The sequence below is a fragment of the Lipophrys pholis genome (genome assembly GCF_963383615.2).
Source record: "Lipophrys pholis genome assembly, chromosome: 1".
NCBI classification, from domain to species: Eukaryota; Metazoa; Chordata; class Actinopteri; order Blenniiformes; family Blenniidae; genus Lipophrys; species Lipophrys pholis.
The window spans coordinates 44,611,871-44,624,118 of NC_137635.1; the positions used below are offsets into that span (position 1 = coordinate 44,611,871).

At 42.6% G+C, this 12,248-nt stretch overlaps 1 protein-coding gene across 1 annotated transcript; it reads left to right on the plus strand.

Moving 5' to 3' along the window:
- The first annotated feature begins 5,641 nt into the window (after window positions 1-5,641).
- Window positions 5,642-11,954, plus strand: and2 (actinodin2). Its single transcript, XM_080467358.1, has 6 exons — window positions 5,642-5,776; window positions 6,278-6,369; window positions 7,670-7,714; window positions 9,289-9,449; window positions 9,744-10,649; window positions 10,876-11,954. The coding sequence occupies exons 2-6, from the start codon at window positions 6,297-6,299 to the stop codon at window positions 11,269-11,271; spliced, it is 1,581 nt and encodes a 526-aa protein (XP_080323484.1). The 5' UTR covers window positions 5,642-5,776; window positions 6,278-6,296; the 3' UTR covers window positions 11,272-11,954.
- The last annotated feature ends 294 nt before the right edge of the window (window positions 11,955-12,248 follow it).

Here is a 12,248-nt window from a genome sequence, read left to right on the forward strand (position 1 = left end):
AATTAATGGTGAAAAACATTCACTTCCATATTTATATAGCTGCTGTGGTGTGTGTATGTTGGTGGTGGTGGTGGGGTATCTTTATGCAGCTGTATGTGAAGGCATCAGATTAGAGAATATTTGTGAACAAACGGCATCATGAAGACCAAGGAGCACCCCAGACCGGTCAGGGAGAAAGTTGTGGAGCAGTGTGAAGCAGGTTTAAATTCTAAAAAAAATATATCCCAAGCTTCGAACATCTCACGGAGTGCCGTGAAATCCATCATTTCAAAATGGACATAGAACAACTGTTGACAGCCAGAAACAGTCCTGTTTGCAGTTTGTCACAAGCCGTACTGGAGACACAGTAAACATGGAGGAAGCTGCTCTGGACCAAAATTGATCTTTTTGGACTGAATGCAAAATGCTGTGTGGTGGAAAACTACACATCACCCCGAACACACCGTCCCAACTGTGAAACATGGTGGAGGCAGCATCATGATGTGGCGTTGCTTTTCTTCAGGATGGACAAGGAGGCTGCTCAAGAGTTAATGGGAAGATGGATTGACCCAAATACAGCACAATCTGAGGAAAACCTGTGAGAGTCTGCAAAAACTTGAGACTGGGGCAGAAGTTCAGTCTCCCAGTAAGAAAATGACTCGTTAAAAATAAAAACCAGGTTTCGTTTTCCTTCCACTTCCCAATAATATGGCACATAGTGTTGGTCTACTACATGGAATCCAATAAAATACATTTACATTTTTGATCGTAATGCGACAAAAAGTTTAATTGGTAGGAATACTTCTGCAAGCCACTGGATAAACAAAATGATGAGATTAGACAGAATCAGAGTATTTGGTGATGGTTTCCATCAACTGTTTCTATATACTGTAATGAAGACCCTCACAACTTGAATAATCTGAAACAGCTTTTTGCCACATCCATAACTGCAAAATCACATTTTTTCATCGCAGGCCTGAAAAATGTTGAAAAGTTCTTCTCAATAATCTGAGACTGACTTTCTGTTGATCCTGTCGAACAAATCAAACCACAGCTCTGTGAAGTGCTTCTGTAAAAGCTTCTGACATGCACCGTCCTTTAACAAGGCTCGATGTTTTTAATGAGCTTCTCTTTCACAAGTAGCACGTTACTGGCGTTTCTGAGTTTCTGCCGAGCCACGGTGTGATTACAACACGTACAGGGAGAAAGAAAGAGAGAGGGAGAGACGGAGGGAGAGGCAGACGTCTCCCGGTGGCCTTTCTGTTTTAAGCTCAAGGCGACAACAACTTGTCCCCTCCTGTGACGGCCGTGGCAATTCAGAAATGCGCAAATTGCAGGGATCATATCCAAGGCTGAGTCATCATCAGTCATGCGAGAGCGGCACGTGTCCTCAGGGACTGAGTGAACGCTGTGAGTGGAGAGACGTCGCAGAGTGGCAGACAGAGGCAATGCCAGGCTTTTTATAAAAGGGGGTGGCGACAGGGTGGCAAACGCTTCATGAAAGGATCCAAAAAAAAGACAGATATCTTCATCGTCGGCTCCGGTACAAAATAAAATGGCCTGGTTACAACAAGAATTCGTTAGACGAATCTTATATGTCCTCGTTTCTGTAAAAATCAACCAGCTTTCTTCAAAACTAAACTCAATCATGACTCAGCGCTGAGTCATTTGACTGCAATTTAGACTTACACAATGGCAAGCTCGATGAATAGACATTAAAGCCCCCATATACGACTGTGGTGTGCATGGGCGGGAGCAGTGTTTCAGAAAAGTAACCGATGGAACAATTTATTTTAAAAACTCTGAGCACCGCGAGCTCCGAGCATACATACAATGTACCGTCTGTATATATTCTATTCTTTAAAAATCTTGGTGAAAACAATAGAAATAAAGCCCATTCTATGCAACGTAGGCTATATAAATAGTGAAAAATCAGTCAAACAAACTGACCAAAACTAAATATATTCCACATGTTTTGGCTTCAAGAGTCCTTTAAATGGAATAAATCTCTCGTAATTTATTTATATCATCTCTTTACATCTTTGAGTTCCACTGTGAAATACGTAGCATATTGTGATATTAAGAACAAAAATACCCTATATTTGACTTGACTAACTGAACATAAGTCGGCAAAGTGATGTTTACAATGTAATTAATGCTCAAAGCGTCAGTCAGAGGTACTCATAGTCATAAATTAATTCTAAATTATGAGAATCTTATGGAAGCAGCTGCTGCCTTCAATTTTAACTTGTATTCTGAGACTGTCATCAATTTATCATGGTTCGATTGGAAGACATACACAACTTACTAAAATATGCTCACTTTCCCAAAAAGCGATTGAGGCAGGAATTGGTTTCAATTTCAATAAATCAGTGATTAATAACTATGACGCCTAAATGAGATTTCAAAGAAGATAAAGCTGAGGTGTTCTCTCTTGTTAGAAAATTGGCTTCAATGGTCTCCATTGGTTAACCTCCCGTTCTCACGGTCTGAATACGCAAGTTTATCTATATAACTGAACAAAGTGTATTGATACTGTCAGACTGTTGGTTTGTGGTTCTTCTGTTGTCTCAGTACTTTATCGATCGGTCTCTGTCTGCATTACTTGCGTCACACCATGCGTCTCCTTCCATTTCCTCTTATCCTCTGGTGCTTTTTGTCGTCCTGCTCATCCCTGAGGTCCACATCCGGTCCCTGAAGCAATTCTGACTGTGAAGCCATTTCTCGCCTACGCATAACTTTGAGTTCATGAGCGTCGCATTGCTGCAGGTTATGTGAGCGTTTCATATATGGTCAAGCATGATGAAGCTAAACAATCTGGAGCCAAATCCAGATTCAATTCCTCTTTTTTTTGTCCGACAATCAAATACATAGTAGGTGCTGTTTTTGTAGTGAAACCACACACACTCCTGCAGAGAACTTTATACTCTAAACATTAACAATAGCGAGTTCTCAAACATTCGTATGGACAGACGATGAAGACTATCACAGGTGACTTTTAACAATAAAACAATTAAGTCCCAGGAGAACATGGACATGAGTCATGTCAGTCTGGAGGCAAACGTTACGGTTGTTGTCCGCCTACTGAGCATGTGCAGAAGTACTACTGATTGATTGATGTTTCCCTTATGTTTTGTGTCCCTGTTCACCTCTTCTCATCACGCTCTCTGACCAGGCATCACTGTCGACCTTTTTTTTGATCTTCCAATTTTGAAAGCCTGTCCTTTCTCTTACTTTCCTTTAAGTTTATTTTGTTTGGCTTTGGGTCCTGATCCTGCAGGTCTGTCGTTGCACCTCCGTCCTCCAATCTTGTAATTGTAACCTGAAGGATTGCAGATATGTCTGCAATCAGCTGATGTTCCCATGAACCTACTGTATCTAATTTGACATTTATTGAAAATAGGATTACAGATTAGTTCTTTTGAATAAGCATGTTTACTTCTGCAGCATAATGAGAGCATACAGATACAAATGGATCCTAATCGTGCTTTTATTGTGACTAAAATCTTGTGTAAACCAAAGTATCAAACAGTAACTTTTACATTACTTCTGCTGATTTGGCATTGGTTACTTGGAGGAAGATGCTGTGTAATGTGGATGATAGTGGTACTTCAAAGAAAACATTGATTTGTGACAGAATAAAACATCAAGATGAAATGAAACAGAATGTGTTAGTTCAGCACAGGGGTTCTCAAAGTGTGGGGCGGGCTCCCTTTGGATTTGCCAGAGAGCTTCAGCTGGAGGTCGGGGAGGTGTCATGGCCCCTATCAGTGATGCAGTGACAAGCACTTCAACCAGGACAGGGAGCGGAGCCACCCACCATTTTGAGGCGGTCGCTCCCACCCCACCAATTCAAGATCACCACCAGGTCCAGGGTGGAGCCCCCAGTGCACTCCCACACAGGAACCACGAGCAACCACAACCATACGCCACCATCCCCTTTTGGGCCTCAGGGTGAGGAAGGTCACCTGACGACCTTGAGCATATAGTTCTAGGTTTGAGGGCCATCTTGAACATCTTTTGTCCTGGATTATGAACTTTGTGAAGGACCTGGGAGTGCATGAGCTGTATGAAAGTCTTTGTTTTTGTCATTCTGAACATGTTTGAGCAGACTTGAGACAAGGGGTAGAATAAAGGATTTTTTGGTATGTAGGTAACTGTTTTTGTTCCGATACCTCTGAAATAAACAAACAAATCAATAAATGGATATAATCAGATTCGGTTTTGATGAAACTGAGACAGTTTTGAAATGTTTTTTGGCCTATTTTCAGATCTTCCTATTGTAGGAGGTCTATTTATATCAACTTGTGTAACAATAAACATATCTTGAATTATTGATTTAAGTTGCAGATATTGCAGGAAGTTGATTTAGCTGACTCTACGTTATTTAACTGAATTATTAGATTAAATAAATGTACGGTTAAGGAGGATTTTGTTATAACATGTTGGGAAGCGTCTTGGTTTCTTTCTTTGCAAGATTCTTCCAGATTGGGAGGCACCAGATTTGGAAATTTTCACAAAATGTTTCTTCAATATCTTCCTTTTTCAAAATGTACAGTGAGACACAACCCCCCCTCACTTCGCTAAGAGCTGAATGTGTTTTTCCAGCTCATGTGTCGCTGTTTCCACAGCTCCCGCAATCAGCAGATGGATTTCACAGACACTCTGCAGGCTACGTGGCACAATCCAAGCATCAGGTACCAAACAGTGCTGCTGGCGTGCCGGCTCTGATGGCTGCGTCTCGTACAACAACCGCAGCAGTTTGCTTCATTAGTGGCTCTCCGTATCGGACCTGCTTCTCCTAATGACTAAAGCTCCTTCATCAAAAACATGTGTGAGCATGTCAACAAGTTTAGGGGCAGGTAAAAGTTTAAAAAAAAAAAAAAAAAAAAAAAAGCAACACCTTCCTGATGTGGCCTGTGGTGTTTCATTCTGAGCAGGTCAAAGGACTAAAACACTATCATTTTTCAACAGCTTCCTGTAAAAACCAGCTGAGTGTCACAGCAGACTTCTGACACCACAGGCTGACACAGGTTGAGAAACTTAATCAAACACGCTGGTGCAACTGCTGCTTGGATGTGTGTTGCATCACTGAAATGAAATGAGTCCTCCTCCTGTCATCATGGACAATATTGCTCATACACTTGTCAATATAGTGATGCAACAAGGTGCTTATTTCAGAAATACTTTTTGTTCTTTGCAGCTAGTTTTTGCAGAGGATTTTTTCTCAGCGAGATGAAAACAAGAGTGACTCTTTTAGTCTCTTTACAGTGACAGAAGTTGCTATGTGCCGCTGAAGTGAACATAAGTCCCGGGAATGCTTCCTTTGTAGCTCCAAACCGTCTCGATTTGATGTGTCTCACACCCACTGAGCTGCTTAAGCTAAACTGCAAATGTCCAAATCATCTATTGCCTCTCTGACCTCTAAATTCCAAACCTGTGAGGAAAGCGGCTCGCTGCTAAATGGCACCTTGTTGATGGCTCTCCTCTGGGTTGCACTGCTCACCTTTCTTAATTACAGGACCCCCATTGGCTGGACGGATGGCGGCGCAGGAGCCAATCCCACAGCGCCTAACAGCACGGCGGAGCTGCACGACATGCCTTTTTCTTTTTAATGGTCCAGGGGGCCCCTTAAAAATGTTTCCCCGTGCGTCCGTCCCATACAGGGGAGCAGAGCGGTGTAGGGTTCAGTCAGCTCAGATAAGCACAGAGCAGCCAGGCTTCCCCCCCCACCCCTCCCCTCCAGAGAGGATCAAGAGGTGATCACAGGAGGCCACAACTACAGCACCTTTTGCAGGTAAGCATCGAAAACACCACTTTTATTTTCATGTTTTCAGAGAAACCTGCCTGCAACTTCAAACAATTTGAGCGAAAACTGCAAAAAGGCCATCTATCTCTTTCAGTACAGCAGCTGTAATTCAAAATCCTCCCACAAAGAAACAGAAAAGAACATCTCAAGGTTTTCAGTGTCTGATTGTCTTGATTTTATTTGATATTCTGATATTCAGAAGTGTTATTTCCCCTCAGTAATCCTTGAAAAGCTCTATTACAGCCTGTCCCCAATCCCCTCCATTGTTTTGGCATGAGCCAGTAAAATAGAAGCTTTCACTTTGTTGCAAGTTCATTGTCTTTCTCAGGGATTTCCATATCTTAACTGCAAGCCGAGTAACTCTGCACACACAAAACCCAACAAAACACCGGGATCAATCAAAGCAAAGCTGCATTGTAACGTCACAGTGTGCTGCCAGGAGTTCACTCTGTAAATGCACTGAGTATTGTTTACTGTGTGTTTCCTCAGGAGCACACAAGACAGGACAATGGCACGTGTAGGACGACCGACGCTCTCCCTCATCCACACTGGCTTCCTGTTAGCCATGGTTGTATTACCAGGTGAGAGTTTTTCAATTAAGCCTGATTTTCCTATTAACGCAATATCGCTGGATCTAAATTGATTCTTGGTGTTATTGTGTGGTTGATGATCTGTTTACAGTTGTTTTCATAATTAAACCTGCACTTTTTACCACTGTCCTAGAAGTTTGCTTGTATGTGTGTTTTTGCACTTAATCAAGATATTTCTATGCTAAAGGGAGCATAGTTGGTCAGATACAGGTCACATGGAGAAGAAGTACATTAAAGCAAAGATTTTATACACGTTAAAGCTACAAAAATGTGGATTCAGATTTTTTTTTTCTTCTTTACTCTGGAACCAATTTAAAAATATATTTTTCTATGTGATTACATACATGTGAACTGCAGCTTCTTTTTTTTTTTCCAATGAGTTAAATCAATATGTCATCGAGCCTATCTCACTCATACTTGTTATCATCCCACTACTCTAACGTACCCTGACTATTTACAATAACACACTGTAACTTGGTTTGAATAATACCAACAGTCAAAGAGTTGTAAACTTATATTACAGTGATCTCAGCTTGATATGTCTTCTTGTAATTACTGTTCTCATGAAGTTTCAGACCTCTGTGAGAGAATTTTCGATCTGATGTGGACCTTAAGTTTATCTAGGCGTTGGTTACAAACATGTTAAAATGGGTCACAAAGTTGTAATGATATGATCTCTTGAGTAGTTAAAAAGAAAAAAAAAAAAGCATGTCCTGTTTATGTCCTTTAGAGGTGCCAGACTTTTCTGGAGTCATAAAAATGCATTTCTCCCTGCCCCTCGGGGAGACTTTCCACGATAATAAGCGAGAAGGTGAAGTTTGTGCGATAATCAGCTGAGACGGCAGTTTTCTCATAGTCATAAACGTGTGCAGGAAGCTCCTGGTGGAGCAGAAGACACTCAGGCGCGTCCTCGCCCTCCTAAGCAGGCTCTTTTACAGTGTATTGGTAATTGGTTTGTGTGAGGGCCCGCTCTTTGTAGTTTTACAGGTTCACTTTTAAGGAGGCCCCTCGGTAGGTTGGAACCCCTCCACCAGCCTTTTTGGTTCAAAGCTGGCGTGGAGCTGGGGAGGGGGCTCGGATGGTGGAGGGGAGGGGGCGTTTAATGTGCAGGATGCTGCCTCCGCTGGGCGCCAGCGCCCCCGGCACCTGCCGAGCTTTTACCCGGAGGCTTATTAGTGGGTCAGCGGTTTTTTTTTTCTTCCCACCCCCAAGGTGCAAGGCGTGCAACATCTGGTCCAAGTCAGAGAACATCAGTGCTGTTGCTAATGTGGCTGCTGCTCATGTTTTACAGAGTTTCTGGGGGCCGTTCCACTGGAGCAGCACAAGGAGGAGGAAGGTGAGGAGATATGACGTGGCATGAGGACACAGTTTTGTCATAGCAGCTTGGTTTGGGTTATTCATTGATTTATACAATAAAAAAAAAAAAAAGAAGATGTTTTAACTTTCATAAATAGATTTCCTAATGAGCCTGAGTAGTCAATACCCATCAGTGTTTTACTTGTTTTATTCTATAAATGTAACTCATATTTAACAGAATAAGACACAAAACCAAAAGCAGTTGAAATAAAAGGATGCATAATAAATATATTGCCTTGGGGAAATTATTTCTCTGCATTTAACTTATCCTATCTAACTACAGTGGTCTGCACAGTGGTAGCTTGTCAGCAGTGGGATTCAAACATAATCTTCAAACACCAGTTTGCTTCTGTCACCCCAGGACCACCACTTTTGGCTAAAATCACACTCAATAAAGGCAAGAAGACAAAAGCAATAGCTAACATGTGGCTCAAAACAACCAATATAGAAAAACAAATATCATATATATAAATAAGGTATTTTTTAATATCAAATAAGAAACTACAAAGAAATAGACAATTACAACAAATTGTCACAAAATGAGCAAATAAATCCAAACAAAAATGTTAGACGTGAAACAATTCTGTCCAGTCTTATTTAGTTTGCTTGCTCCACATACAAGAAGTTAACAACATGCAGAGGTGGCACATGAAAGAAAGAATTGAAGAATCTCAGTGGATTAAAGAGTATTTAAAGAAAAGTCTTCAAATTCGCCATATGGGTCAGCCAAAAATTATACAGAAAGTAAATTACCTGTAAGATAAAAGTGTGAAGACATTCAAAATGAAGAAAAGGAAGGGGATAGTCCTGCAGTACATCTCATAAATGACAATTCTCATCTTTTCATCACGGTGAAAGTACAAAAAACCTGGTAGGCAGTCAAGAAGATTGTAGTCCAGCAGCTGCTATTTAGAGTTTTTGGTAGTGGTGGGTGGATGTGTCTTGGAGTGAGGACAGGGGTGGGGGACAGAAATATGAAAAACAAAATAGTAAAAGTTTTTGTTTGGGTGGCTTTCAACTTGTTCCAATAAAAGATAATAAAGGACAATCAAGGATAAGAAATAAAAACAGGTGGTGGATACTATAGTTTTTTTTTAAGACATACACCTGGACTCAGATACCAATAAAGCCCTTCACTAAATTATTTTCAAATTGGAGCAGCTTTCATCAAAACTATAATGTTTTCTGCGTTTCCAAATCTTGAAATTGAATTATTCCATGGAAAGCATATTCTTATTCATCTCAATAGGAGACTTCCTTCTGTGCCATGTTGGTGAGTGTTATATAAGCAATGCATGTTCCCATGCAGTCAAATTCTATGGATTTCTATCATTCTAATATTCAGATCTGGTAAAGATGAAGAGATATATGGTGCTATCAATGTTAGAGACATAGCTTTCACTTTGGAAACAACCTCTGTCTTTTATGCTTTGATAGATAAACTTGCATCATGTTTGTGTGACTGTTGGGAAGTCTGCATGAACTGGCCGGTCTGGAATAACTATACTGATTTTGGTTTACTTTCTCTTCATTTTCTTTCCTTGCCTCATCCAGTTGCAGTGTCCGGTGATGTGAAAGCTGAGGCAATGGCCAACCTGAAGAAGCTGGTTCGCAACAGGAGGAACATCGCATACGTAAATTTGCCCCAGTTCAAGCGGCTTCCCGACTTCTGGGGATGGTACAAGTACTTCATGGACACCCACAACCAGGAGGGAGTGAGTGGAGTGTACTGCACACTCATCATTCAATTACTAGACACTACTTGTATATCACTCAGAATCACCGATTTGAATTTCAAGAAGTTGGACTTTTAGTAGTTTAAGGACAGATCTCACAGGTTTCTGACATTGTTTAAAATTGTCCCCTCGTTCTGTCACCCAATGACATTGTTAGGATACCTTTACTCTCCTAATAAGATTAAATATTTCTCAAGAATCAGCACTCTGTGATGCATATGATTGATTTTGATCAGGTTTCTTAGTTTATCTCCTTTTCACCCCATCATTCAGGTTGAGGATCTGGACCGCCTGTACATGGCCTACCTGCAGAACAAGCACAGGTCAGAGGAAGGACCTACCTTCCAGCACTACCTCAACCACCTCAGTGAAATCTATAAGTCCTGTGCCAATTCTGACGATCCGGAGTGCATCTCCGAGTCCACCAGCAAGCCAAAGGCCGCTGTGGTCATGCCAGCTCCCATCAAATCTGCTGCCGTCAGGATGTGCAACCCTTACCTCGACCCCTACTGCCTCTTCCCTCTCGTTCCCAAGGCTGCCATCCCCGAGCCTGAGCCTGAGCCTGCTCCAGCCAAGGTACCAGCCCCCATCTTCACCCCTATGCTGCCTATGCCCCTGAAGAGCCCCACTGGTTTCTACTACTATGCTCCTGTCCTGGAGCCCTTCCTGAGCGGTGATCAGAGGACCGAGCTGCTCAGGATCTGCAACCCAGAGGATGTGGATTGTCTGCAGTACCACCTGAGGGCAGCATACGGCTACCGCCCAGCTGCCGGTCCAGCTCCATCCTACGCCGCACTGAAATGTGATCCCAAGGACCCATACTGCATGCCTCTCCTCGTCCAGAAGGCCCCAACTGGCTTCTACCACAGGCTGTACCCCAGCTGCGATCCAGAGGTGGATCCCCTGTGCGTGAGCAACGTGGCTGCTCCGGCCCCACTGAGTGCTGACGAGTCTCCCAAAGAGCAGAGCTGCAACCCTCTGTTTGAAGCTGGCTGCAACCCCCTGACGGCCACCAAGCTGTCCGGCCTCACCAAGCCCGTCCTGGAGTACATGCCCAACGATGCCCCCGCACCTGCTGCTGCCGCCCCTCTCTCCTGCGACCCCCGTGTCGACCCGTACTGCATTCTGGCAGCCGCCGCAGCCCTGCGCAACCCCCGCCCGCTGAGCCCCGAGCACCAGGTCTGACTCTTAAGTCCTGTTAGTAGATTTGACTAGTTCACTGTTTTGACTAATCTAGTGTAATCTTACTCAATGAATGATTCAGTTATTTGTCTATTCCTTAACAATTGGATTATTAAATGGTGTAGTAAAATAAAATGGGTGTTGAATAATGCTTTAATTTGCTATCTGTGATTTGCTTTTTGATCTGAACCCAAAAAACAAACCAATTAAATCAATCAACCAGGTCCGCTACCAGCTCGGTGTCCCTGGCAAGACCAAGGAGGGCTACAATTGCTATGTGCACTATGACAAAGACTGCACCCCGGTTGAGTCTGGCGCCGAAGCAAAGGCCAACATCAAGGCTCCAGCCAAGCCTTTCTGCCATCCCTTCGATCCCAACTGTGGAAAGTTTGCTTCGCCTCCGAACGTCGGGCCCTCAAAGCCCATCAAGGACGGCCTCATACTGCCCGATCCCGACTGCGACCCCGAGTACGACTACAACTGCCGCCTGCGCCGCGCTGAGACCGCCGCCGATGATCCCGCCGCTTCTAAAGACGAGGCAGCCGACGAACCCGCCAAGGGAGCCGCCACCCCTCGCTTTGAAGATTTTCTTCGGGGTGTAATGAGCCAGCATAAATAGAAACACATCCAATTAAAAAATCAACACATATCAGACAATCAAGCTGATGAAAGTGGATCTTCAGCTCCTCAGTCCCTAATATGAGCTTCATGGATCAAAACATCAGACAGTACCATCGAGGCCTTCCAGAGACTTCAGATCAATCACCACTTTTACTCAGTAAATTCATTTTTCCCACACAATCGGAAGGTTTTATAGCTGTACCCTTCATTAAAGATATCCAAGACACATAGAAGAATATGTAAAACTTGTGGGTAAAGTAGTTCATGTTTGTATGTTTGTAGACAAGAGTGTATGTATAGATGTGTTATAGAATAGGGTTAGTTTGAACGTTTTCCCCTTCTGTTGTACATTCTTTTTATCACGAGTGTATTTAAAGTTGTTCCACATTTCTCTGTATCATCAACTCTTCTAATGCTTCACCTGTTTAGTTTTTATAAAGTTCTATGTGGTAAAGAAAAACAAAAAACTATCAATTTGAGTTTTATTTCCACAGGCTAAACCGTCTTCACACTGAGGTCACAGCCTTCTGCCAGATGAGAAAGTCTCATTTGGACTGAGTTTGCTCAATACATCCGTCACCAGCAGTTCCAGATAATGTGTAACACGTAGCAGTGACAGCTGTTACTGCATATTGTGCTTCACAGGTTTGCTCCACTAATATTAAAACTGTATATTCCTGCAACATCTGCAGAGCTTTGCTTGTCATGTACACAATCTCTAAAGATAGGTTTTGCGAAAGAAAAAAAAGGAAAGCATACAAAACCTTAACAGCTGTGATAAATTCAACATGTGTTGGCACAAGACATCTGCTTGCATCTCGCTTGTATTTGAAAGAGTAACAGGAATCCAGACATCATATGCAGCAGTTTTCTCATTTACCTGTTAAATCCAGTATTTTTTAGTAAGGAGGCACCATAACCATTATGGGGTCCAGTACTGTACAGCGCACTCATAAAAGATCCCCGATAATACCC

Coding starts and splice junctions, on each gene's coding strand:
- and2 (XM_080467358.1), top strand. CDS start 6,297: ATGGCACGTGTAGGACGACCGACGCTCTCCCTCATCCACACTGGCTTC. Junction 6,370..7,669: donor AGCCATGGTTGTATTACCAG/GTGAGAGTTTTT, acceptor CATGTTTTACAG/AGTTTCTGGGGGCCGTTCCA. Junction 9,450..9,743: donor ACACCCACAACCAGGAGGGA/GTGAGTGGAGTG, acceptor CCCATCATTCAG/GTTGAGGATCTGGACCGCCT.